This window comes from Phalaenopsis equestris, unplaced genomic scaffold, assembly GCF_001263595.1.
Source record: "Phalaenopsis equestris unplaced genomic scaffold, ASM126359v1 Scaffold000935, whole genome shotgun sequence".
Lineage (NCBI taxonomy): Eukaryota > Viridiplantae > Streptophyta > Magnoliopsida > Asparagales > Orchidaceae > Phalaenopsis > Phalaenopsis equestris.
Window position 1 is genome coordinate 145,166 of NW_018165374.1, and position 27,129 is coordinate 172,294.

At 33.3% G+C, this 27,129-nt stretch overlaps 1 protein-coding gene across 2 annotated transcripts in view; it reads right to left on the minus strand.

Annotated features, from left to right (window-relative positions):
* LOC110032386 (ribosomal RNA-processing protein 12-like) overlaps nucleotides 1–27,129 on the minus strand; it is a 35,782-nt gene that overhangs the window by 5,511 nt on the left and 3,142 nt on the right. For both annotated transcript variants that reach the window (XM_020736005.1, XM_020736004.1), the window contains exons 4-13: nucleotides 22,448–22,536; nucleotides 21,774–21,984; nucleotides 21,517–21,698; nucleotides 21,185–21,400; nucleotides 18,489–18,673; nucleotides 17,054–17,147; nucleotides 16,880–16,936; nucleotides 16,664–16,798; nucleotides 14,572–14,637; nucleotides 5,575–5,688 (exon numbers count right to left, since the gene is read on the minus strand). In XM_020736005.1, the coding sequence (XP_020591664.1) occupies nucleotides 5,575–5,688; nucleotides 14,572–14,637; nucleotides 16,664–16,798; nucleotides 16,880–16,936; nucleotides 17,054–17,147; nucleotides 18,489–18,673; nucleotides 21,185–21,400; nucleotides 21,517–21,698; nucleotides 21,774–21,984; nucleotides 22,448–22,536 (1,349 nt within the window). The remainder of the gene's footprint in view (nucleotides 1–5,574; nucleotides 5,689–14,571; nucleotides 14,638–16,663; nucleotides 16,799–16,879; nucleotides 16,937–17,053; nucleotides 17,148–18,488; nucleotides 18,674–21,184; nucleotides 21,401–21,516; nucleotides 21,699–21,773; nucleotides 21,985–22,447; nucleotides 22,537–27,129) is intronic.

Below are 27,129 nucleotides of genomic sequence, written 5' to 3' on the forward strand. Positions count from 1 at the left end.
GAGCATTAAATTATACTAATTTGATTTGAATGACAATTAACACATTTTGGAACTTGCTTTATGTTTTTTTATGGACATAGGCCAAGTTGGAAATTGAACAGCAAAAAATTTTCGTGTGAGATTTATTTAAATGAAGCTGGGCTTTATTTTTCAAATCGTTTGCTTATAAATTTCAATTGTGCAAATCATTTTGTTTTACTCATTTGTATGTGCATCTCATTTAGGCACCAACAATCTTATAATAGTTGTACAACAAAACGGAAAAGACCGCAGCGACTAGTCCAGTTAAAGTAATTCACAAGAACCTCTATATGTTGGTACGTAGAGGGGTACGCCTCTCTCTCACAATAGGGAGACAGAGCTACAATCTTAAATTAAAAACTACACCTTTTTTGTATATAGCTCAATGAATTCAAGTGTTAGAAAATTCAATAATAATCGTAATCTAGCAGTAAGGTTGATAGTAGAGGTCGCCGACGGCCGTGGGTAGGTGGAGATGGTAAGTGGTGGTCGACAGTTGTCGGCGGCTATGAAGGTCGATGGTCAAGGGTGGTTGGCCGCTATGGAGGCCGGTGACTACTCATCAGGTCTTCTCTTCAGAACAAGCTTTGGAATTTCACTTCTCATTTTTTTCTTCTCCTTCTCTCCCAATTGAAGAGAGGGAGAGTATTTATAGTTTATTTGGGAGGGGCATTTTAGACTTTTGGCACATAAACCCTTGATCATAAGTGATTTTTTTAGGATTTGGGTAGATAAATGATTCCAGAACTGAGTGATCTTAGACTCGTTGGATTCCTCTCATCAAACACTCGATTAAACTATAAATATATCAAACTTATGGTTCATTTGATCATCCACTTGATGAACCAAAACATCCAATTGTGCTTAAATGACTTGATTGGAACCAAATTCAATCAATTTTAAAATCGTTGGGTTAGTCTCGCCAAGACGCTCAGTTTGATTATGTTTTATGAAATCAAAGCTTGAACAGTCAAGAATTTGTATTTGAAATGTTTCTTGCTCAAAATGCATTGAGATTTGTGCTTGATCATATAAGTTTTTTATGATATAACAAAGATAAACATGAATTGACGTAATGTATCAACTGAATTTTATGTTTTGCATAAGAACATTAACGTGTTTTTGATGGTTGATAGCTATATAAATAAAATATTTTAGATTGTTCTTGCTTAATTTGAATGGATTGATTCTACTATATCTATGTAAATTAGAGACATGTACTAGATGTAATTATGGGTGTATTCAAGTGATTGAGTTTATCACACACTTTATTATGGTATGTAGAACAACAAAATGAATGTTGGAGTTATATTCAATAAGTTCAATCATACCTGTCTCCATTACATCCTGTGTTAGTGAGACGTGGCACAAGGTACATGGCAATCCTACGAATAGCGCAATAAATTGCCAAAGTTGTCGACAAGAGAATACTTACTTTATTAGAATTTAAAAGTACCCATTAAATTATACATCATATTAAAGTCAGCCCAGCTTAAATACAATTGGGCTCCAATAAATTATTTAGTTAATATCCTTCCATAGCTATTGAATTTTTGTTTGATAAATTCATGAATCGTCACACGTAACTCAATCTTTCACTTCACAAAACACCCTTGGCATTAAACATGATTTTGTCACCGGTTGTAATTCCAAGAATAAAATTAATGTAACTAGCTAGGAAATATGTAAAGAATGTTTTTCATGTGAAAACAAAATTTGGTGGAGAAAGGCAAAAATCCAATGCATTGATTGATAGTTCATACATGAATTAAGCAAAATAAGTTAAAAATGGAGAAAACCTTGAAAGTTTTGAGATGTCTAACAAGCACACAATTCTCATAATTTGTTAAAAGACTCCATATTGTATTATTTTTTTCATGAAATTAATTTCTAGTTGCATTAAGATGGAAAATGCTCCTATCACCTTCTTTAATTTTAGACATCAAACGTTTAAATATGCATTATACTTATCAAAGTTAAAGTATAGAGCAAAAATTATAAGGAATATTTTCATTCAAGCTACATATAAATCATAGATAATATAGTAAGATATGATGCATTCAAAGGCAATAACAAGTTTTTTATAACCTTTCAAATTAATACAATATAGATAAGTCCAGCATTGAACACGATGACAAAAACTTAGATATATAATAGTATGACACATAATTTTCTTCTTATAATTGGAGAAATGTATCAATACAAGCCATATGAATAAAAAATGATTACCATGTCAATTAAAACCTACTTAAGAAATTAATCCCAATGGTTGACATAACAATCATAATAACTATGAACCTTGACATATAAGATTTTATAATTTTAAAGGTAGATATTATTAATAAATTCATGAATAGGCTGACATAATTAGATTAGGTAATTTGGACATGCACGATATAGGATTTAAAATGCACCTATTAAATTTATTGATAAAATTAATGTTGAAAGATTAAGAAGGGAAAAAGAGTAAACCTAAAATAACTAGGGCAGAAATTTTAAAGACTTATAGGAAAATAGGCTTAAAATCTAATGTACATAAAAAAAGTGAATAAAAAAAGGAGGATTGAAATATGGGGCAATTATCACTTGATTTATATAAAATCAACCCCAAAGTGCTAAGAAAATGTCAATGATGATGCTGACATTAAATAAGCTTTCTTATAAATTTGTTAATAAATAAACCTGGAGCCAAATAACAAACTCTAAAGCTCTATAGTAAGTTTCATCTATCATCTTTGGAGACTGTAGCTTCACGTATGTTTAACTTCCTTACACAACCAAAATCTTTAACGAAATAGGCATTAATAGTAAAAGAATAAAAGATTTTCCTACAAATTTTTAATTCTATTGAAATATTCAACATAATATAATCAACTTGTTTCAATTTCTCAAAAAAGATCATACAATTAATATTTGTAAATCATGAATGATAAATATTGTTCTCGAAATGTATGCTTCATTTCAAACCAAGTAGATTTTATTTTAGGGGTATTTACATACATACCACCCAATTCCTATGTATTTACATATCTAACACCTAAAATTTGCTATTTAAATTTATTTCACCCAAATCTTTAATATCACATCAAAAATAGCACCATTGTAACTTTTAAATTGTAAAACACACCTTTTCATGCATAGTTAAGGTGGTAGGTGTGTAAAAATTCAAGATTAAATGTTAGATATGAAGTAAATAAGAATCGAGTTGTATGCATGTAAATATTCCTTTATTTTATTGGCACCACTTTACAAAAATGTTTGAGCAAATTTCATTAATTTATTTCAGCAAAATTAAGCATTTCAAAGAATTCTTCTATTTATCCATCCAATTTACAATATCATTAGCATTATCCATTCCATCAACTGTAGGGGTTATATTTTTAACTAAATACAAGATAAGGCAGTGCCCAAAATACTAGTTGAGTTAATTCTGTTCAAATTGAATCATTTAGTAATACATTAACTGCCCCTGATATTCAGCCCTACTTCAAGTTGAGATTGATATATTGTTGTATGCTTACGATGCTTAAGAGCCTAACGTTTTTAATGCATGTCTAGCACGCAACGTAGATTTAGATGAGATTAAATAATACAAAATGCATGCAACTTTGGCAGAAAAGCAAGAATTAATCTAAGAACAACTATCTACTACATTTGATGAAATTGAGAAATGGTGAAATCTAATTCAAGAGAAAAGATTTTGGACGCCCATTAGAAATGAATGACAAGAAAGGCAAAGATTATGAAAGCCACAAAAAATTTTGAAATTTCATGTCAATAAATAAAGTAATAATATAGCAAATCCGACAAAATTCATTCGTACTTTCAACCAATAATAATAAACAAAGAGAAGAAGAAGAGAGCGAGAGAGAGAAGAGAGAGAGAGAGCGAGAGAGCGAGAGAGAGAGAGAGAGAGAGAGAGAGAGAGGAAAGGTAATGAAACAAACACTAGGCAAGCTGACACTTGATAATTCTATCATGTAACAAAAGCAATGATTCTTACGTCAAAAGAAAAATTTTAATTGTTATAGAGTTTTTTCCTTCTTTTGTAAATATCTCGAAAGACATATTTTAGATCTCATGAAAAAGCTAATAAAATAAATCGCATCAGTGGAAAAAGCCCACAGTAATCACCTGGAAATGTTATTGTGAAAATAGAAAAGTTGAGAGTATAGTCGAGAGAATCACAAAAAAATCGCTGAAAACAGAGCAGAAAAGCCATCCAAACAATTCATTGAAACAACATAACAACTTCCTGTGGGCTTAGCGCAAGGAAAAAATATTACCGACCGGACAACGGCTGGGATCCACCGGATGTCGCTTTTTTTTCTCCTCCGCTCCTTCCGGTGAATCACAACAGGACACGCAGCTTGTGTCAGGGCTCCGAACGTAATATTTTTTTCTAATGCAAGCGAAACACAAATAGCCACAGCCAAGAAACCTCAAACAAAATCAACCAAGAAGTCATGATAATCCAATAAAATAAACTTCAAAGAATCCCCTAAGGTATCTAAAATAGAATACAGGATTCTAGAAATCCGCGGAAAGGAGTAGCATCATGTCGTCAGGGATAGGCTACATTAGAGGCTACATTGGAGGGAGCTTTGTCGAAAGGCGAAGCTCCTTTAAACGTGGCGTTGTCGACTGCTGGTCGGCACCCGTGTTTCAGAACATAGATAAAATGCCGTTTTTTTGCATACCTGCGTCGGCCGACGCTCGCGAAATAAAACTTACCAAACCTTCTGTCGCGATTTACCTCCTTTTCATCCAATGAGGGGGAACGTCAATCCAAGCGAAGTGAAAGGATAGTATAAGACATGCATATGTGAATAAACTTAAGTTGAAAGAAAATTCGACTAAATCATGCTTATAAATAATCTATTGATGCATGAATTCATAAAGAAAAAAAAAACAAAGAACATATCAAGCCACATTATGCCAAAATATTTAAAATGTTTATTCATTTACCATCAGTAATGACTATCAAATGACGCTTAAAATATTTCTAGACCCTATAATTCGCTTGATAAATTTGAATTGCCTGCCATATTTAGTTTATACAACCTGCATCACTCAATCATACCATATAAGTAAATAATATAACGTTATAATTACAACTGACTGAGATATACCTCAAATGAGTTAAATTGAGTCCATGATTATGCAAATTTAGCATGTTACCATATTATGGCTTGGAAACAATTGCTTATACAAAATAAGGATTATGTCATCGAAACAACTCAGTTAACAACTTGCGGTAAAAGGTGATTATTTGTACCTTTTGTGCAAACTGATCAATACAGGGCCATCATACTAGGGAAAAGTTCCGCAATTTAAACAGGGTTTCAAGTTCTGACATTTAGTTCAGAATCTATACTGCTGGATTTAATCATAAATTTTTCAGTGTAAGATAAGAATGAATGATATTTTTTATTGAAAGGTTAATGCAGATTACACTAAGACAAATACCACTCCGTTTAAAGTGGTTATGTATGTTTCAGAAATATTTGTATAGAAGAAAACCAAACAATAATATAATTGATAGTGGCCTACCATACTAAAAAGGTGCAAAAGATCTGAATCAGCACTATCAGAATGAGGAGCCTTCAATTTACCACTTATAGCTAAGAGAGAATCATAAGCCATCTTTCTGGACGCCTTCTTGGACTGCATATTCAAAAGAAATTTAAAACCATAGCAACAATTAGGAAATAAGCATAAATTGAAAAACATAAGCAAGTATGCCGAACATTTTCTTTAAACTTCAACAATGTTAATTTTTCTCCAACCATGCATTTTGGTTAAAACGGCCAAATTCAGAACCAATACCAATAGTTTAAGCTAACCTAAAAAATCAGTTTAGTATTGATTCTCTAGATCATATTCCATGTCTCAGAATGCTGGATCTACAGTTTCATCTCTACGGTTTCATTTAATAATCTCAATAAATAACTATCTAAGCCATTTATTCGATGTATCCAAATCAGATTGTTACAAAAAACAAACAGCCAAAACCTGCAATTTCATAGCATAAAAATTTCATGTTACACTGTTTGGTATGACTGATCCAACAGGCAGAAGTGTCATCTTCATTTGGCTGCTCAGTAAAACTGGGTTATAGTGATCACCGACAGTTTGAAAAGTACAGTACAATTTGTTGTGCAATCCATCGAGACAAAGGGCCAGTCTTGCTTTGTTAGTGAAAGCAACACCTTATGCATCAAGGAGGTTGTTCAAACTGGAATGTCTTGAAAATTCAGAAATAATTTATTTTCTCAAACTTGTCAATACTTCCATAATCATGTGAGGCATTACCAAGATGAAAGAACAGGCATCAGAATCTTGCATTCTATCCATAAGGATACACAACAAAAGCAAATTTGTATGGATAAAGGTAATTGTTACGCACTGGCAAATTGATCTCTTACTATTATTTTAGTTGGGTATAAATAAGACTTAATAGCTTACGGTTAAGGTTATGTGTGAGAATTGTTATTTTTAGGTTTTAGGGTTAGGCTTTGGGAGATATTTCCTGCCTCTCTATTTGTAGGAATTGGGGGAGATCGCCTACCTCTCAAATTATAGGTGTTCATCCTATATGTATTTGTGTTGTATTGTTTTAATTTGGTGTTCGTGAAATAAAATATGTGTTTGTCCTAATTTATGTAGAAAGTCATGTCGATTTCTATGTTAAATCGTATCAAAGTGGTATTAGAGTTTTTCGACCCAAAAAGAGGAAAGAATCGCAGCCTGAAAATAATGTCTCGTCCAATCTACCAATTGGGCTTGCGGCAGAGACTTGAATCTCCCGTCCTTCACCTCCTCCCACGTCGTTTGTGCGATAAAGTCACGGTCGAGCCTGTAAAGCGGTGACAGACTCACGACAGAGAACCAAATCTCCCATCTTTCGCCTCAATTGCGACAGAGAGAGCTAGCAGAGAAGGCAACGGCGGGATTACGGCTTACTGAGACCAAAAACTTCCCTTCAAAATAAGAGCTTGCGAAGAAAGCAGCGACGAGATCGCAAAATACAGAGACCCAAAACACCGATATTTCTCTTTTTTTTTTCCGTGGACACTATACAGTCGCAATTAGAGCTTTTGCTAAGAAGGCAACGACGTAGCGTACAGAGGCTCAAAACTTTCATCTTACACGGAGGACACATACATGAAACTCTCATCTTTCGCGTGTTCCAATTCTGTCGTGCAATCAAATCAAATCGAACTGACTGACGATACAAACGAGATTCAGACTATCTCGAAACCTTTTATACATTTCAGTGTACATGTATTTCCGTCTTTTGTGATTAAAAACTTGTCTAGAAATGACGTCAGCAAAGAAACAAATGATCTGGAAAGAAAGTACAGAAAGGGGCGAGCCAATTTAAATTCGAGGAAATGTTCTCTACAGTAGAAGAAAATTTTTCCTCCATATATGATAGGTTTTCGTCCATGGAAAACCGATTAGGGAGCATGGAAGAGATGATAAGGAAGCATATTGAGATGCAATCTAAGACCCCATTAGCGGCTCAGTTCGCAAACTCTAACCAAGGATTGATCGGAGATCATATGGTCAAATCGAATAGGAAAAAGATCGAACGTGAGAACATAAGAGGAAAGCATACACCATAAAAAACTCCCTCCTAGGACTCCAATGGGGGGTGGATTAGAGATTTTTGATGGACATTGTAGCGTCGAAACATAGAGAAGGGGTCAAAGAGATGTGGCCATATAAGGGATATGGAGGAGTACAGAAAAGAAAGAAGTCGGGATTGGGTATAGAGGGGGAAACACCGAATGTAGAGGAAGTTAAGGTGGAGATGCTAGAGCTAGGAAATTGAAGATGTCGATTTTTTAGAGAAAAGATGCCCATGGGTGAAAGTACAAGGTGGATTGATATTATGTGGTGAATGGGTAAATGAGGAGTAAAAGCTCATGACGACAAGTTTATGTTTAGAGTGGAAAGACCTAGCATGATTTAAGTGAAGGGAGACTAAATATCCGATCTGATCGTCAGAAGAATTTAAGGATTGCTTGTTGGAACATTTTTTAGCCATTCGAGAAGGAGACCTATACGAGTAATTTTACACCACCTCGAGACAAGTTACAGACGGAGCACTTTCTCAAATTCAAATTCAACCCTAGAAAGAAAAAGAACACCGGTTGCTGCCCAAATAGAGAACAGAACAAAAACTGAACCCTAAAACTAATTAACAACATATTTGTAATAAATTAAGATAATTAGGAGGGGGAAGGGAAAAAGAGAAGGTGGCAGCCCTCCAAACCTAATTATAGCGGTCGGCTTAGCCTCCTTGCTGAACCTAAAGCCCAGTTCAGCCCCCTGCAACCCCGTTTCATATGTCGTTCTGGTTATATTGTGTCTGCTGCAGGCATTATGATAGATCCCACAAAGATAGAAGCCTAAGCTGGGCAACACCCCAATCTTTTACCAAGTTGAGAGTTTTTTGGGCTAGCAACATTTTGTAGACAATTTATCAGGAGCTTCAGCACTGTCACAGCTCCCCTGATCAAACTCTTCAAAAGAGAGAAATTCTAGTGGATAGATCTAGCTTCAGCCAATTCAATACACCAAAAGTAAAGGTGATTAAGGCACCAATAATGACATTATCGAACTTCAATCAACAGTTCGAGGAGGAGTGTGACGCCTCCAATGTGGGGATTAGAGCAACATTGAACTAGGGAGGCCACCCCATATCATGCTTCAGTGAAAGGTTGAATGGGTTTAGAAGGAAAAAATTTAACGCATGATAATGAGTTCTATGCAATCGTGAAATCTCTTAATCGCTAGAGTCACTAACTACTGACGAGCGAGTTTACCTTATTCACAAATCATGAGATTTTGAAATACTTGAATAACCAGAACAAATTGAATGGTCGACACGCATCTTGGGTGGAGATAATAGGTTAATTAACCAAGTGAGCCATGCATCAGAATATCAAATTGTCACCGAATGTGCTGGTTTGCTTAAAGCTCTACTAGAAACAACATGATTACCCCCATAAATCCTAATTAGTCTTGATCAATATTAACGATATTCCCCAAAATTTGCTTACCCCAACCCAAATTTAGATCTTAGTGGTCAGAATCCAACTCATTGGACTATGAGGACTATGACTTCTTATAAAAACTAACAAAACCAAATTAACCTATTAGTTCCTCCTTATCAAAAAGGCTCGATCTCCGATGTAACTCCTTAACTAACCTGAGTTACATATCAACCTTTACTTACACCCTTAGCAAAACCTCACCAAAATTAACTATTTTTCCCAAAAATTGGCTACCATTTGATTGGTAAAAAATCCAACTCATTGGATTTTGAATTCTTGTAAAAGCTAGTCAACTAAGAAAATTTAACTTATTAGTTCCACTAGATCAAAAAGGTGACTTGATCTCCATATAACTTCTTAATCAACCAAGAGTTACAACTCACCCCTTACCTATAACCCTAGCCAACCCTCATCCTTTCCTACATTCCCAAAGGCTCCCACCAAATCCTCAAGGCCCGGTATACAATTCACAACCTCCCAGCCACCATGCCCCTTCTCACAATTCCCTTGAAGTCTTTACAATGTTGATCTCAGCATGTCCTACGTAATTATGTCAAACAAGCATGACAAAAACAACAAATAGTATTAATAACAATGTGTGAGATTATTTCATCTTAAAATGCAGAAACTAGAATGAAAATTATTCAATGCTAGCCTGTTTTACAAAACGAGCTACACCAAGGCATCTGAAGTGTCAAAATTAACCAGAAGGTAAGAAAAAAGAAGAAACGACCATATTACACATATGTAATTGTTTTAAACATGTATTAAACAAATTAGTTATAAAAATATAATTATATTTCTCGAACCCATCACAAAACCCACGCCAACCATTCATCTGATTTCGTGCTTAGACCCTACTCATGACTCACATCCCACCTATTCGACCTCATTTATTTTAAAAAAAGAATGAATCAAACAATCCCTTTATGGCTCTCAAACATTCATCTAGTTATACTCTCTCCCATTGTCATGTTGCTCTCACTCCCATCTCACTCTTAATACCTTGCCCATTGTCCCATATCTCTTCTCTCACACTCTAGGCTCACGAAATTCCCACAAAGTCCCTCATCCAACAACAGCCATGGCCGCACAGCCTCCACCTCCCCTCCCCTCCTTAGCTACCTCTGCACCTCATTTCAAAATCAATGACAATCCACCGACGGTGGCGAACTTTAACAGTAAAGTCTAGCATCTCCAAAATCTTAGTCTCTCAATTGTTGAAAATCTCATCTCCTTGCACAACTTCAATGCCTTGCTAGGCAACCCAACCTCTAGCATACCTCTTCCTCCATACATCCAACCTCTCACAAACAACCCTCCAACCAAACATAATAATTGAGTTCATAAGAGTCACGTTCAATTTCTTGAGTGATTTGAGAGATCATATAAGCGCTAATAAACTAAAGCTTTCTTGTATGTCCTCAAAAAGGCAAACAGACGGGTCTATTTTAATATATATATGTGTGTGTGTGTGTGTGTGTGTGTGTGTGTGTGTGTGTGTGTGTGTGTGTGTGAGCAAGAGACACAACAACAACTCGTGCAAATGTAAAAATGCAAAGCAGGTTAACAAGTCAAAGTATCCATACCCTTCTTTTTCGTTGCAATAGGAAAACTTAGATTGCATTGCACATTCCTTTGGCAAGTAGAAAACCTTAAGTGGCCTTTTTAGGCATGGTAAGTGAGAAAATTTGACAGCCACATAAGTATGATTACGTGTTTTTTTTGGCGCGGGAAAAATCCTATGCACAAATTTTAAGGAGAAGTGAAAACCTATAAATGTCTTTCCTTGCATGGTGACATAGAAAATCAACTCTTAATGTCTGGTACATTACTCAAACACGTCATTTTTAGCATGTGGGTAGATCTAACAATCCCTCAAATACTCCCAACCCAAAGATGATGCCAAGATGCTGCCATTTCTATTAAACTATGGGGAGAACAAAATTGCAACACTCTTATAGACATAAAGGTGACATTAAATGAAAATGAACAGATCATAAATGGTGGCATGAGAAACAAACAGCATTCAAAATGTTATATATGTCACTTAAAAAGAAAAACTAGAACTGAATTTAAAAAAATATGACGGCTCAACAATAAGAACGAACGAAAACTAAATTTCCTATAAAACTATCAAAATACAGTGAACTAAAAAAAATGGAAATGAAAATAATTAAAGGTAGCACCTCTAATTCTAGGCAAAGAAAGATTTCCTGCAAGGTCCGCTTGAAATGAAAAGTGAATTCAATACGAGAAAAAACTATGTTATTTTAAATGTGAAACAAAATTGCAACTTGAAAGTTTCGTAAGCAACTTGATAGAATTGCAAATAAAAAACCCGTAAACATGAAGAATGCAAAAATCAAAGCTCAAGAAAATTTCCCGAGCATTACAAAAATAAAATATTTGCAAAATAAGTTTGTAAAATTTTAAATCTTGCAAGTGCATCACAAGGCTACTTCAATCTAAATAAATAAATAAATAAACCACAAAAATCATTCAAGTGTTTTGAAAGATTTGTGCATCTTCTAAAAGACATCAATTTGTCAAAATCAAACTTATCCAGATCTCTAACACAAATGTTAAATATTTTCATTTAAAATTAGAAAATGGCGTGCAGAATACAAAAGATAAATAAATAATTTTGCCCAACTTCAAGAACCATGCAATCGTATTGAGAAGAGAACAATCATTTTGAAATCCATGAAACACTATTTCAAATTCAAAACTTATATTATATCATTATATGACGTCCCCAGTAAGTTGTCTTATCTACAGGATAAGGTGGAAGTCCTACTTTTAAAAGTCTGATACTGTGTCCACAAGACTGAAATTAACAAGACCTCTAAACACTATATGAATTATTACAATAACAATTAAAGAGGATTTTTCAATTTTTTAATTTTTCTCAATAAAGCATATTGGCTGTTAAACACTTAGTCACAAACCTTGTAACGATATTTTATATTTAATTTGCATAAGACCTTCAAAGCCTCATGTACTAAAATTATTAAATACTCAGTCACAAGTCTTGCAAAGAATTTTCTTTTGCAAACTCTGAGTCATGCCAACAAAATATAATTGGAAGTTCTAACGTACAAACCCAATTCTCATTGTATGAGAAAGCGTTGTCGAGGTTTGTAATGCAATGAATATACAGATAAATTAAGATGATATGCAATCATGAATCTGATCCTCTGCGAGCAAAAAATGAGTTGATAAGGTACAATAACGACCCAGTACCATCAAACAGAAACCCATATGATGCCATGTAGTTACTGTATATAATAACTGGACGAATCAATTTTCAAAATCAAGCTTTCATATTGCAAACACAAATGACGTAATAGTCCCACCCATATGATAAGGGTGGTTTTTGTGTATGATAAATAAGTAGATTCATTTTCAAAATTAAGCTTTCAAATTACAAATACATATGATGCAAGTAGTCTCACCCTCATGATGGGCTTATATATGGGTCTATTATAAAATTTATGCTACTAAATTACAAATAGAAATGATACGCCATTGTTGATCTTATTTTCAGTGAGGTCTTAGTTTCCTACTCCCAGAACCCAAAATCTAGCCTTAGCAGTTCTTATTGACCATCCTAGCGGACTAACAATGAAGCCCACCTCCCATAGAACTTCGAGTTACTTCATAACTCATTTTTGTGAAAATCTCGCATGAGTAGTCCCAAGCACACAACTCTTAGTTGCAAGAACAAGGACTAATATGTAAAGTGCCCGAAAATGAATTTGTGAAAATCTCGCATGAGGATCGGACGGTCATAGTTGAACCTTCCATGACCTGACAACGCGAACATCACAATTCACATATTGCATCAACTTTTATGCAAAAGTCAATTTTCAAAATAACCTGTCACGACCCAAAATTCAAAGAAGTCAAATTTGACACTTTTTCTGCCCGACCGTCGGTGAACTCATCCGGATAATCCCCGATGACGAAACGGACCACGCGAATGCGTCCAACACGTTGACTTTAGTTAGAAATTACTCATATCACTATGGTTCCGTGCGCGAGCAATTAGCACGAAAATCGATGCACATTTTTTTAAATAGCGGGGCGTGGGCCCAGGCTCAACACAGGTTCAACTCGAGTTTAACTTGGGCTGGATATGGGCGAAGCACGAGCTAATAACTTCAGCTCATAAATTTCAAATTTCAAATATATTATTTAATCTCACAATAATTGGATATAATTAAAGATTATTTTTTTTTCTAATTAAGTCTCCTCTGCGCTTGGAAATAAATTAATCCCCCGCCAATTGCTTCACGTAACGGCTCCATCCAAAATTTGGTTATACAATTCGGCTCCGCCTTCTTCCAGGCATTCAACACCATTCCCACTCACTCCCCCTTTCTCTCTCGATTCGATCGTTCTTCAGGATCTCTCGACCGCACGACCTCGCCTCCTTCTCCCAGACAAAACGATGACCGCTCCCACTCACTCGACCTCGGCACCGCTCGCCCTCGCTCAACTTCGTCTCTCTGCACCGAAACTTCGCCAACTCACCTCTCCTTCTCACGACCAATCCCTCGCATCAAACTCCTCTCTTCACAGCTGAAAGCCCCTTCCTCGCGATCGAACCCGACTCCCTCTTCCTCGCTTGATCGCAACCCTAGCTGCTCGGCTCGGGTTGCTCCGCTCGATCCCGCCTCCTTGCTCCTTGGACACGAAGCCGCTCGCCTCGGGTTGCTCCGCTCGATCCTATTTGCCTCTTCTTCACGCAGAAGAAGCACCTACTTTACTTCCCTCTCTTGCGAGCTCCCTCTTCCCCACACAGAAAAAGCGCCGCAACTTACCTGCTCGTATCCTCCTCTCCTCACACAGCTGCAGCTCCTTTCGCTGAGCGGATTTCCTCTATCTGGTATGTAAAACTTCACTGTCATTTTTTTTTTTTTGCTCTTTCTAGAAGAATTTTATCATTTAAAAGAAAATGATCGATGCACTGTTTATTCTGTTATAATTAGTTATGAGCCTGCAGCACTAGCGATCTGCAGAGAACTAGGATAAGTAAGTTATCTAAAAAAAAACAGAAGTCATGGGATTGAACTTGATTGCAACTTCTGCACATAGCTACATGTCTTACATGTGAATCTCAATTTTTTAGGGAAGATCATGACCATCCCTTTTGTTTGGTATGAATTTTAGGGAAGATTTGCATGCTAACTTCTTGCACATAGCTACATGTCTTACATGTGAATCTCAATTTTTTAACTACATACATATCATCCAGTTCTTATGAGTTTACATCCATGCTACCAACACTTATATACTCACACCGTACAAAGAGAATGAAAACCAAAATGCATGTTGCAACTCTTATGGATTTATACGCACAATCCAAGCTCAAGTCTTTACATAAATACCACTCGATTTTTTTATTTACATATCTAAACTATAATGATTATACATGCGATTGTTACTTCTAGAAATGCTTTAAAAGGAGTAGAACCTTAAGCGTGAGCAGAATCTCATTCAGAATTAAAAATGCTTTGGCATTCAAGTTGGCCAAATTACTCTGCAAAAAGAGGATCATATATTAGAGCTATAAATGAAAAAAATACTGAAATAAATAAATGCAATTAGAAGCGCCTGAAGTAACAATCGCATGCAAGGAATAGGCCAAAAAACGTTCAATGGAATTTAATATATAAAAAAAATTGTAAATAAGGCAACTATAAAATTGAACTATGATAACCAAAAAAGTCAACATCCCTAATATTGTTGAAGGTACATAAACAAGGATGCTACATTGAATCAAATAGCATGTGGTTTAAAGATCAAACAAAAATTTAACTGCATAGGGATATCACCCTAGTACCCTTATTTGTGTCTATGTACTTGGGTTCGTCAATCATTGATGGGGATAGCACAAGCATGTATAATATGGGGTTTTGCTTCATAGAAAAATATTTGTTAATATCTCTATCACACATTAACAAGAAAAAATTTCCATGTAAAACTAGAAGTCCTACGCAAAAACTAGTAAGCAGAAAGGTAAAACAGCTCTAGAAGCATCACAATGCTTTCTATGTGATAAATACAAAGAAAACATGGACCAGGTAGCCAATACAATAATTTTGATATAAAACAAATCAACAAAATTTATTGCCAGCCTTTCAACATCATTATCATCATTATTATTCTTATCCCACAATTTTGGGATTAGGTTTATGAATCATTTTTTTTTATATGTTCATACTGACTGATGCCTCAGGTGTTAACAGATTCTTTATAAATTATTTTGAACAACTTCTATCAATATTACCTTCAATCCCTCCCATATTCCAATCATGACATGAATATTACCTTCCCTATATAGCAGCCGCTGCTTCTTTTGCTATAGCCGCCTAATGCTCCCTGTTGATGTCACTGCCATCTGCTGCCTCCAACTGGTCCTGTTGTCGGGGCGGCAAGCTGCTCCTATTGCTACAACGATAGCCCAGTGCTCCCGTTTTTAATTATTTATTATGCTCTTATTTAGATCTAACAATATTATTATGTTGGTTCGACAGTAGGAATGAGAGAAGTCTATTATGCTAAACTCATTTTAAGTTTTACTTTGATGTTTTTTATTATTTATATTTCATATTTTATGGTACCTAGATGACTTGATTAGTTAATTTTTATATTATATTTTTATTTTGCATAAGTTGTTATATGATATTTTGCGGCTTATGCGATTTGTTGTTTCATATAAATGTAAGTTGTCACTTTTTACTATGCTAGAATGTATGTAAGTTGTCACATTTTACTATGCTAGAATGTTTCTTTATTATTATTATTATTATTATTATTATTATTACATATAGGTTACGATGCTAATAAATTATTTTCACCCACTTAATTTGACTTATGTAATTTTCAAAATGTAAGGCTTACACCTCAGACCGCCTTGATGCTTACGCCTAACCCACAAACAAAAAACTTAATACCTAACTATGCAATTTTAAACATTAGTACACACAAAACATACCATTTAACACTCCTAAACCTTCAGCATTGTTAGTAGAGCAATATTTCAACCAAAAATATTTCCATTTGTTCAAAAATTGCAACCCCGGAGCAAATTTCTCTTTTAATTACATCTAATTAGGCGACAGGTTATCACCATTTAACTGTTGCATATCATGTACTCATTATCATCTTGGTTTTGTTATTTGATTGTCAAACAGGAGATTCAGATTGCTGGTATAATAACAAAGATACTAGCTCTTCTTCACTGGACAACATTAGGAAACATCACTCTCCCCATTATTTCAGCTTTCTTTGTTGCTTATTTTGACTTTTCGTCAAGCTTAATCGATGGCCACCTCAATACATCCAAGAAAACACAATTTTACACAACTTCAAGAAAATAAGTTGTCCTGTATATGCTCTCTAATAAGAGTCCCATATTTGACATTGGCCCTGCAACTTTAGAGTTTTAACTACAATGCTTTTATTCAAAACTATTACATAGTGTCAACTTAAGCAATAATAAAGACTGCATAATTCTTTCCTTCAAAACATCAAGGGGTGAAATACAATAAAATAATTATTACCTTTAATATGTATACTAGCAAATACTCGAAACATGAAAAGCGGTTCTTCAGACTACTGGTATCAACAGGCGGCTTCACAGCAAAAAGCAGCTCAATTAGCTCATCAAGTTGAGCAGAAGAATATGAATCCTTCTCCTGAAAGGGTATCAAGTAAGCAAGCGGCAAAAGCAGAGCACTCCCAATAAGAAGACAAGCACCAAATATAAAATAACAAACCTCCAAAACTCGACTTAAAGTACTGTAAGCTTCGCATTGGATTACTCCATTGGTATCCTAGAAACACAAGGTAAACAGGAGGATTGAATAATAACATAGTTCATACAGGATAAGAAAAACTAGTTAATGCTTCAAAAGCAAGTGCCAATTTAGAACATAGAGATCTAAAAGTACCAATAAAGAGGATCTAATAAGATGCAATATTATATTAGTAAGATCAGTGTCTGCTGCCGCCACAAAAGAAGATGCAAGCTCCATCAGTAAACATCTGCATAAGATTAAACTCACATCAACTTCATCATAATGTATAATAAACAAATATTGTGAATAAAACAGCTTAATGACCCTCCCTAAGTGAGAATACTTTTTAACAAATGGTAACACAAAATAAGGATACAGAAAACTTTTCAAAGATACAAAGTAACAAAGCAATGGCATAGAATCTGATTGTATAGAACTAAGTGTTTGTCTTACTAAAAAACAAGAAGATAACTTCAGCTATTGTAACTCTGGATAAACAAATATCAGGAGGAGGAAACTAAGATCAAACAGATATTAAAATATAATTTTACATGCAACCCGAGCATGAAGAAATTATAAGCCTATCTTTACAGTTTTGTTGAAAGAGATGGTATCAAATCTTAGACCAGCATCACCCCTTAAAAACCTTTAGTTCCTAGCATTGCTATATTTCATTGTGCGGGTAAAAAGTCTGCAGACCAAAATCCTGGTAAGATGCAACCAACCAAAAAAAAAGACAAACCAGATTCCTATATGAAATCATTTGGTTGATTGTGGAAATAAAATATATTTTTAAAAATTGTGATGATTCTTCATTCATTTCGTCCCACATGAAGGATTTTAAAGGCAGTTTAAGACTTGAAATTCATATTTATGGCCCAATAGATCCAATAGAATGATAGAATTGATGATTTATATTTTCTTAAAATATGACTTTTAACGTAAAGCATGCAAATGAGAACAGACCTTTCAAAAAACTATTATCAAGTCAAACTTTCTACCCAGCCCACTATCTTGCCTTCTATCAAGAGAAAACAAACGCCACACATATAATTTAAATACTTCCGTTTTTTAAAGATAGACTGAGCAAATGGTAATTGCAAGGTCAGCAAATTAATTATCAGGATGGCAATATACATGAAGATAAAAACACTAATTTCAAGAGTTACATCACTAGCGCATATCAGATTTTGACCAAGCAAAAAAAATATTTGCCTACAATGAACCAATTAATGAAGCTTCATTCAATAAACATAACATATATGAGATTTCCAAATTAAACAAACTGTGCTCGCACATAATCAATTACTTTTTAAAGATGCTAAAATTTCACTGAAATTGTGAGGTATGAAAGCGAGAAACTCAACACCCTGAATGAGGGGCTACTGTAAACAGGTATATAAGACTACAACACAATAACTGAACCGGAAAGAAAACATAATTCATAGCAATCAGTGATCCTATATAAAGAGAATGGATATAATGCATATAAAGAAAATAAATATAACAAGAAAAATTCAGTATGGATTTAATGCATTTTTAGAAATAAATATAACAAGAAAAATTCAGTGCATAGTCTGTTTATCACCTCTTCTCCTCATTTTTTCCCAAAGTTTTGCCCTCACCAGCCTTTTTGTATTCGGCTTGTGCATGATCATCTAATCTCTCAGAATCTGCTGAATCACATGATTGCTCGACACTTGCTAATTCTGAATAAAAAAAATTCTTTAAGTATTCGCTTGGTATGATAAAAGCAAGGGGTCCAAGAGCATCCTGTTAAAATGGAAAAAAATTTAGTTAATAACTGATTCCATTCTCACAATCAATTAGCTTTAATATCCTTGCTGAGTCTTTCATCTCTATTTTTTCTTCTAATTCTCGTGCTTAATAAAGTTCGCATGAATGAAAGGGGCCAAGGAAATAAATATAATTTAACCAAAATTAAAATGTCATTCGCATTGAGCTGATATCTTTAAGGCTAAATGCAATAGAGAATCCAAAAGAAGTAAATATGCAGCAAAGCCTGTATATCATTGAGCTAATTTCACAATCTCTGCTAAAAATAATAATAATAATAAAATAAATAAAAATAAAAACAGGTCAGGAATTGGAAAATGGCAAGCCTTATTTTCATCCAAGCTATGACCTAAGACACTTAGACTGGGACAAGTTATTCATAGAAGTTGGCCATCTCCCCCACACATTATGAACCTCATAGGAGAAATCAGACTGCATTTGAATTTGTGTTTATTTAAAGAAAGATGTTCAATTTAGCCTTCAATAATAGTAAACTTTTTTATGTAACTAATGTTAACAAAGTTTTACATATTTGCATATACAACAACAACAACAAAGCCTTAAATATTTGCATATACGTGAATCAAAAAGTTTATTTTTATAAGCATCTTATGCGGTGATGGGAATCCGAAAGTCTGTGCCTAAAAGAAAAATAAGCTGAAATTTTGGGCAATAATTTACCTTGGTTTGTTTGACTTTTTTTTCCTGATATTAATAATTTATTTTGGTGAAAATGTGCCTATAATATGAGGACAGGCAGTGTTCTCTAATATTTATTTTGGATTAATTGGTTCCCAATGTTAGCTTGAGTTGATTCAGTCACTGGTTCCTTAGTTCAGATATTGCTACTCTAAATATTTTGTGTTGCTGCCGTTGATTTTGTAGATATGCTTGTGAACATAACTTTCACTATAGAAGTGTTATTTCCGCTGTAAATGGGTTTTGTTGGCCAAACTCATTCGATTACTACTTTTGTTGGGGTAGCAGAATAAATCCATGTATGCTTACAACAAATTCGGTTTCATTATCTCACGGGATCCTGTGACATCCGCCTCCAACTTTTGCCAGCATCCCTGTAAGCAGTTTTCTTAGCCTTATCGCATGTTGTTACAAGTGTATCATTTATGAAGAAATTTACAGAGAGAAAACTAATACTGATTTAATTTGAACACTTCATTATTTGAAAGAATGTTATGATTATAAATATGGAATTATTGAGACATGCAAAGAAAAGTTGGTTGTTTACCGTTTAGTGGTTATTTTTCTCTCAAACTTGTATTATTGTTGTATGTTGAATTCTTTAAGTACAATGTAATTATTGATTGCACTTTTTTAAGACATCTCATCCTTCTGAGATTAAGCAAGCATGTATTGGTAATTTCTTACCTAATTACTTTTATTGCTATATATTTTCATTTTTGCAAGCATGATTGTTGTCGTTCAAAATTGCTACAAACTGGGTTTCTAATCGCTGCATATATCTCAGAAAAAGACTGAACTTTACAGTCTCAATTTTCTCAAGAAAATCCTGTGATTAGACGATACCATGTTTCTATAGGTTTTACGTATTTTCTTTGCTGCATCAAAAGAAATAGCAATTATTTTAATTAGAGTTCTGTTAAATATGAATTCTAAATTCTAATTTTTAAGTGCTTGAATTTCATTTATAGCATTAATTAGTAGTATTAGAAAACTAGAGCCTTAAAAATGCTACATCATAGAGCACCTAAACGCTACATCTTATAGCATCTAAACCATAGGTTTAAACTTTAGAGGTACTTAGCATCCGAATCATTTTAATTTCCAATCGGCTCCATTTCTTTAGAATAAAAATTTGGTGACTAAATATTTAAATTCAGATTTTGGGTACATTATTTTATAAGGATAAAGATTACCTATGTTTGAGTATGCATATCTATATTATAATCCTTTAGATGTTAGCCTAGAACAAGCATTACAGCAATGCAGGTTGAGCTCCCCTTTTGATAGTTCAAATCAAGCAGGTTCAAATTATATAAAACCTAGTATTCAAATTATATAAAACCTAGTAAGAAGCCAAGAAAATAAATATAATAAGAACAACAATTGTAAATACAAGACTATTACTATATTTTTAGAAACTTACGGTGCAAGGCTGAAATTTTATTTAATTTTACAAAAATACCAACAAACAACTTCTGTATATAACAATACAACACAAATTTTGAAGAATACAGGAGAACTAACAACTCTCATTCTCAATGTCTTGTTAAATATTCAATGATTTCATCATAGGATGTAAATTATTTCAATGTAAGATTTGCAAATAAGGAATATATTGGTAGTATGGCTCGAATTTTCTCTCATATATTTCTTTGGGGATAATCTTGAAGAACAAAAATGTCCATCATTTGTGAAAATTAACACCAATGTAAATTCAAGGGTAAATAATTTTCCGTTAAGTAGTTATCTGTAGAGTCAGAAAGATTTAAAAAAAAAGAAACACACCTTAAAATATACACGTTTATCTGGAGACTCAAAGAATATATCTTTGAGAATTTGAAACAATTCCAACGACCTAGACGCCATGGCCTTCATATTTTTTGATGCAACTTTCTTTGAATAGCGAAATTTTTTTACTTCCATATTAAAATTTTGAGAGAAAAAGCTGCATGGCTCATCTACACAATGTCGATTGTCATCTCTGATCGAATTGACAAGCACCTGGATGCACTCAAACCAGTCAAAAAATAAACTTCTCTAATTAAAACAATACACCATGAGAAAAATGCATACATAAGCATACAAAGATGCCCAGACATATTTGCAGAAGGCTAAACCTGCAAAGCAGAAGCTATGATTTTATGTAAAGATGGCTCTTCCTTTAAAACAACCAAGAATAGTTCAAAAAGTGATTTGATTTTTTCTGGCGAGTCAATTGGGTATCGGCAGAAGGAAGGAAGTAGATCCCATAGGCTATAGAAACATGACTGTAGACTCTTCCGGCAGGATTCTTTCTCAACTGATAAATAAAAAGTAACAGATTCTAAAATACTTATAATGAAGAACTTCTAGCATTTAGTATTTTAGATTATACCTCTTTTACATGCTTCTTGAATATCTTCTGCTAGAGGAGCAATATTGTCCAGAAAATATTGAAGTGAGGCACCGATTACATATTTCTTCAAAATAGGTATGATCCATGAATTTGAGCAGGATGATTTTTCCATATCAAAAGTTAAGGGTACCAATGAAAGCAGTTTCTCAGGACCCATTGCAATGACAGCTGCTCCAATGCATTGCTCTAACTGTGAGAAGAAAGGCAAATATTAAGGAAACAAATAAGCATGGGTAAATTTAACAAGCTTGTGAAAAGAAACCAGTAGGAACGAAAAGAAATGTATCTATAATATCATACATGAAGATCTACCAATCAAAATACATGTAGTTTACAGCTCATCAATTCTTGCACTACATAGATATTTGACAATAAATTTTAGTCTCTATGTAGGCCTTATATTAATGTTTTCTAGGGTTGCATAGTGATGAATACATGATAAACAATAACATCGCAAAAGTCTGCAGTGCAGAAAAATATCATGTTAAGCGACGGGAGGAAAAGAGATTAGTGAAGGGCAAGATCGTATAATATTAAAAATTAGAAAAAAATGAATAACCAAACATTACAATTAGCAGAAAAATAAATTATCATAACATCTCTTCTATAATAACAAAATCTCTAAATATATAACAGCTGCTATTCCTACTTACAGGCTTCATATTATGCTTCCCATCTACATTGAGGGTGAATTGTGATAATGTTATCAAAACTTCCTTCATAAAAAAAATTGAGGATTCACCTGGAAAAAGTTTACAGGGTTAATAATGCTCGTGAAGATAAAACAAGAAGAAAGTCTTTATCAACTAGATTGAAGCATTTCCAAAGACTCCTTGCACAACAATAAACAGTTTGTAGCAGCTAATGACTGACGGTTTTAATTTCAACCAACAGGTACAAGACATTATAATGCAGGTCCAAACATAGATAAAATTTTGATATTCAAATCTATTACCAAGTTGTGACACATTCAAACCTCTGCTTCTTATTGCCTTATAGGTGCAGTTTAAGAAGAACATTGATTGCTTCTATTTTTGCATCGGTACTTCTATTACATTTGTAAATGGTATACTTGTTCTTAAAAGATAGAGATGTGATTTCTTCAAGATATAATAATTTTCCAATGGAATGCATTATTAATTTTTCAACCATGTGAAGAGAGTCTACCACCTTTATGCTCATGAGGAGAGTTCTCATAGTGGTTAAAATAATAAAGTATGGCCAATGTTATGGAACCATTTAGTCAATTCGGTTCAAACAAGCTCCATTTCCCATAGGAAAATCCTAAAGAGTCAAAGAAAATATCAAAAGAGCAGAAGCAGATCAATTTTATGCTTTTTATTATATTCTCAAATTCATAATTTTTATTGTTAAGTTGGTTTAAAATATAAGAGGTACGGCAATGCTTTTGTCCTTAATTAGAGTATTAATTCCTTTAAATATAGGGTTAAATGAATAAAATTTAATCATTTATTAATTTGGAATTTTGAAGTTAGATGTATCCAAAGAAGCCTTCCTACAACCTTTACTTTGTCTTCCTTTTTTTTTCTCGTGAGGATTCAAAAATCTAGTATTATCGGGAGTAAAACATCAATAGCTTTTGGATATACATATATTATCCTTTTATCCCCTTTATTCCAATTTCTATTAATAAATGTCATTCCACCATATACCCGGTCACCAACTCCTCTTCTCCTTCCATTAATAAAAGAATTTAAGGAGATTAATAAGTTTTAGCACCCCAAAACCCATAGAATGGAATTTACTAAGCTAAGGTGAGGTTCAAATAAAGACTGGTAACAATTTCCAAAGCCCTTACCACCCGAACAAGTTTGCATCCACTAAATAGGTGGAAATTTAACTCAAGTTTAAAGTTTAACTTTGAGTTAATTTGATGGGGAGGTTTGAACATGGTTTTAAGGGTTGATAGAATAGTGGGGAAAGATTTAGAGTTCGCAGAAGGTTGCAGAAGGTATTGATAGATTTTAAGATTATAGGACAAATATTTGATTGCCAACTTTCTGAAATAAATTTTCATGATTTACTTAAAGGGTGAGAGCCTACAAATCAGAGACCTGGGTTGTTAGTTAATGGAGATAATCTTTGTCAAATGGAAAAGTGAATAAGAAGTTCTGAAACTTTTATATAGACTAATCACAGGAAGTGAAAAGCAGAAGTTAAAAAATATGGAAAAGGAATGGCTCAATTTAAATGAGGTACTAAGTTGCTGTATTTTAATGAGGTAAAGAAGGTGGGAATGTAGAAGAACAAGTTTAGAGAGTAAGAGAAGCATTCGGATTCAAAAATCTTAAGTATAGTTGATTTGCAAATCAATCAAAAACCAGTAGCACAACAACAACATATAGACACAAGTTCTACAAGATGTACAAAATATCAAAGCTATTCCCTTTTTTGAAGAAATGAGGAACAAAATATAATGGTGTTGTAGAAATCAAAATATAATAGCAAACACTTGACTCTCATTTTGAAAACTAAAAAAATAACCAAATAAGAAAAATTATTGAAATCCTTTATTGCCAGCAACAATCCCTAGTTAATTTGATTAATGAGTTTCCAAAAAGAAATCAATATTTTAAATACTCCCCATATCTCACAAAAAGGGCTCCTTTAACTTCTTTAAAAATTTAAAAATAGATAGCTTACAAATTACATTTAATTGTCATAAAACTTGGCATTTGTTTTGATAAAGTGAGAGGCTGCCTTAATCGTCCTACACTATAATTAGATTATTTAGGTTTGTCAAAATAGGTCGTTGTTTGCGAACAACTCTTGTTCGACTCGTTAAGTGACTCGTGTGCTCGTTTTTAATTCGTTCATTAAGCAAGCAAGCCGAACACAAAAAAAAAATTTGAGCTCGATTTATAAACGAGCCAAACACGAATAAACATTTGTTCACTCGTGTTCATCTTGCTTATGCTCGAAATAATTAAATTATACACACACACACATAATATATATATATATATATATATATACACACACACACACACACACACCTCAATTTCTTTTTTAGTACTTTTTTTAATATTATTTTAATACTTTAGGATTAGGTATGTGTTTTAGATTGAGATGTTATGTGCATGGAAATATGTAAATCTTATGCCAAAAAAAAATTAATAATTTATTTATTTATTTATTTATTTATTTTATTTATATGTATATTTGATGAGTATTATTTTTAAATTAAAAATATATATATATAATTTATTAAAATCATATTAACTAAAAAATTAAAATAAATATACATTAACAAAATACATAAGATAAATACCAGATATTCATGAACCTGTAAAATATAAAATAATTTAAAAATAAATTTTAGATTCTAGAAATATAAATACATAAGAATTGGGTGGTGTGCATGTAAATGCCACTCTGATTAAAAAAAAATAAAGAAATTTTAGATGTTAGGCATATAAGTACATAAGATTTGGGCGGTATTTATGTAAATGAACCCACTATTTTTCCCAGAAGTTCTTCATGCCTACGACCCAGGCCCACTATTACATGTGGTGTAAGGGAGCTTAGTTTTGTCCCACATCGGGACTTTCAAGAAAATTGCATTGAGAATTCTCTATAAAAGTAAAAATAAAAGGAAGGGTGTTAAGACATTTTCAGCTTTGCGCCTTCCAGCTCGAACGCGACATAAAAAATATATATGTATAACTTTATGGCCCATTGAAAAGCAAAATATTATATATATATATAACTTCAATAAAATAAAATTTGAAATTTAATTCGAGCTCGAACAAGAACCAAACACGAACAAAAAAAAATTTAACGAGCCGGACACGAACAAGCCTTCAGCTCGCTCAGGCTCGAATAAATTACACCCTTAACTAGAATCGAAAGTAGCAAAATATGTAATAAATTTTTTAACATATTCTTATTCAAAAAGAAAAAAAAGAGGATAATTTTGTTATCGCGTACTCATCTATTTTGAATTTTGGGCTTATTCAAGCCATGTTATTGGACATAAATCTTTATAATTCTTCCCTATTTGCAAATAATGCAAAAACAAGTTTGAATATCATATATAACTCCTCAACAACCAAAACTATATTAATGCCAATATACGTTGAGCGCTACACAACCAAAACTATAATAATGCTTGAACTTACCGCCAGGCATAGAAGTTGCACACTAAAATGGATCTACTTATTATAAAAGGGCATATACCATTAAATCTTTGTACCCCCAATAGGTCGTGTCTTTGCTCCAACTGCAATGCAAGGACCTAACATTACGTCAAAATACGAAATGGAAGATTGATTCACATGATCATTCACATATTATTCCCCTAAACAAGCATTGTCTTTTGCTCTGAACCTTAAATTGCGGCAACAAAACTTTTTACTACTTTCCCAATGCCAACACAAACGATGATAAAAAATATAGCTCAAATCAAAGCTTTACAATACAACAAATAGAGAAAATCTATCTTTACTTCCAAGTGCAACCATAAAATTTTTAAAGACTTCTACATTTCTTGAGATTGAAGCATCTTTCTTGACAAAAAGATACCAAAGATATTAAATTATTCAAGTCTAATACTTGTTTGGCTTCGATTAATGCCCCATAAAACCCACCGTCCATCTTAAACTTCATCACGTCAAAATCATCATACGCCACATTGCTTCTCATACAAACATAGGCACTCTAACATAGCTCATAAGTGGAAAACAAATTCTCATGCGATCACACATACTATGAATAAGCTTAGCAAAGAATTCATTGATCATTGCATTGACTCATGTTACTAACAAAAAAAAAACTATATTTTAGAATAAAAGCCTAACGCTCTCTAAGCTAATTATATCTCTATCATACAATTTGATATCATGAAAATGTTTATAAGAGGGTGGTAAAGAGCACGAGAATTGTAACCAAGGTAATTGTAAATATCAAAACATATTGAAAGAACTTATTTTAATGTAATTGTAAATATCAAACATATTGAAAGAACTTAATTGTAAATATCAAACATATTATGTGCTCTTTACCACCCTCTTATAAAGCAACTTTTGTCATATGTTTGAAAATATCAAACATATTGAAAGAACTTATTGAAATTGAATCAATAAGTTCTTTCAATCTATCAACCTTTTAGGTGCACAGTCGAAAATTGTAACCAAGGTAACAATCATAAAATCTTAAAAATCAAAATTCAATTTAAAAAAACTGGTTTTCCTAAGTTCCCGAACATTCAGATAGAACAGAAGAATGACAAATAAATTAGATACCAATAAGACAAAAGATGCTTTATAATCAAACCAATCCATGGTCTGTGGAATATATATGTTATATATATATA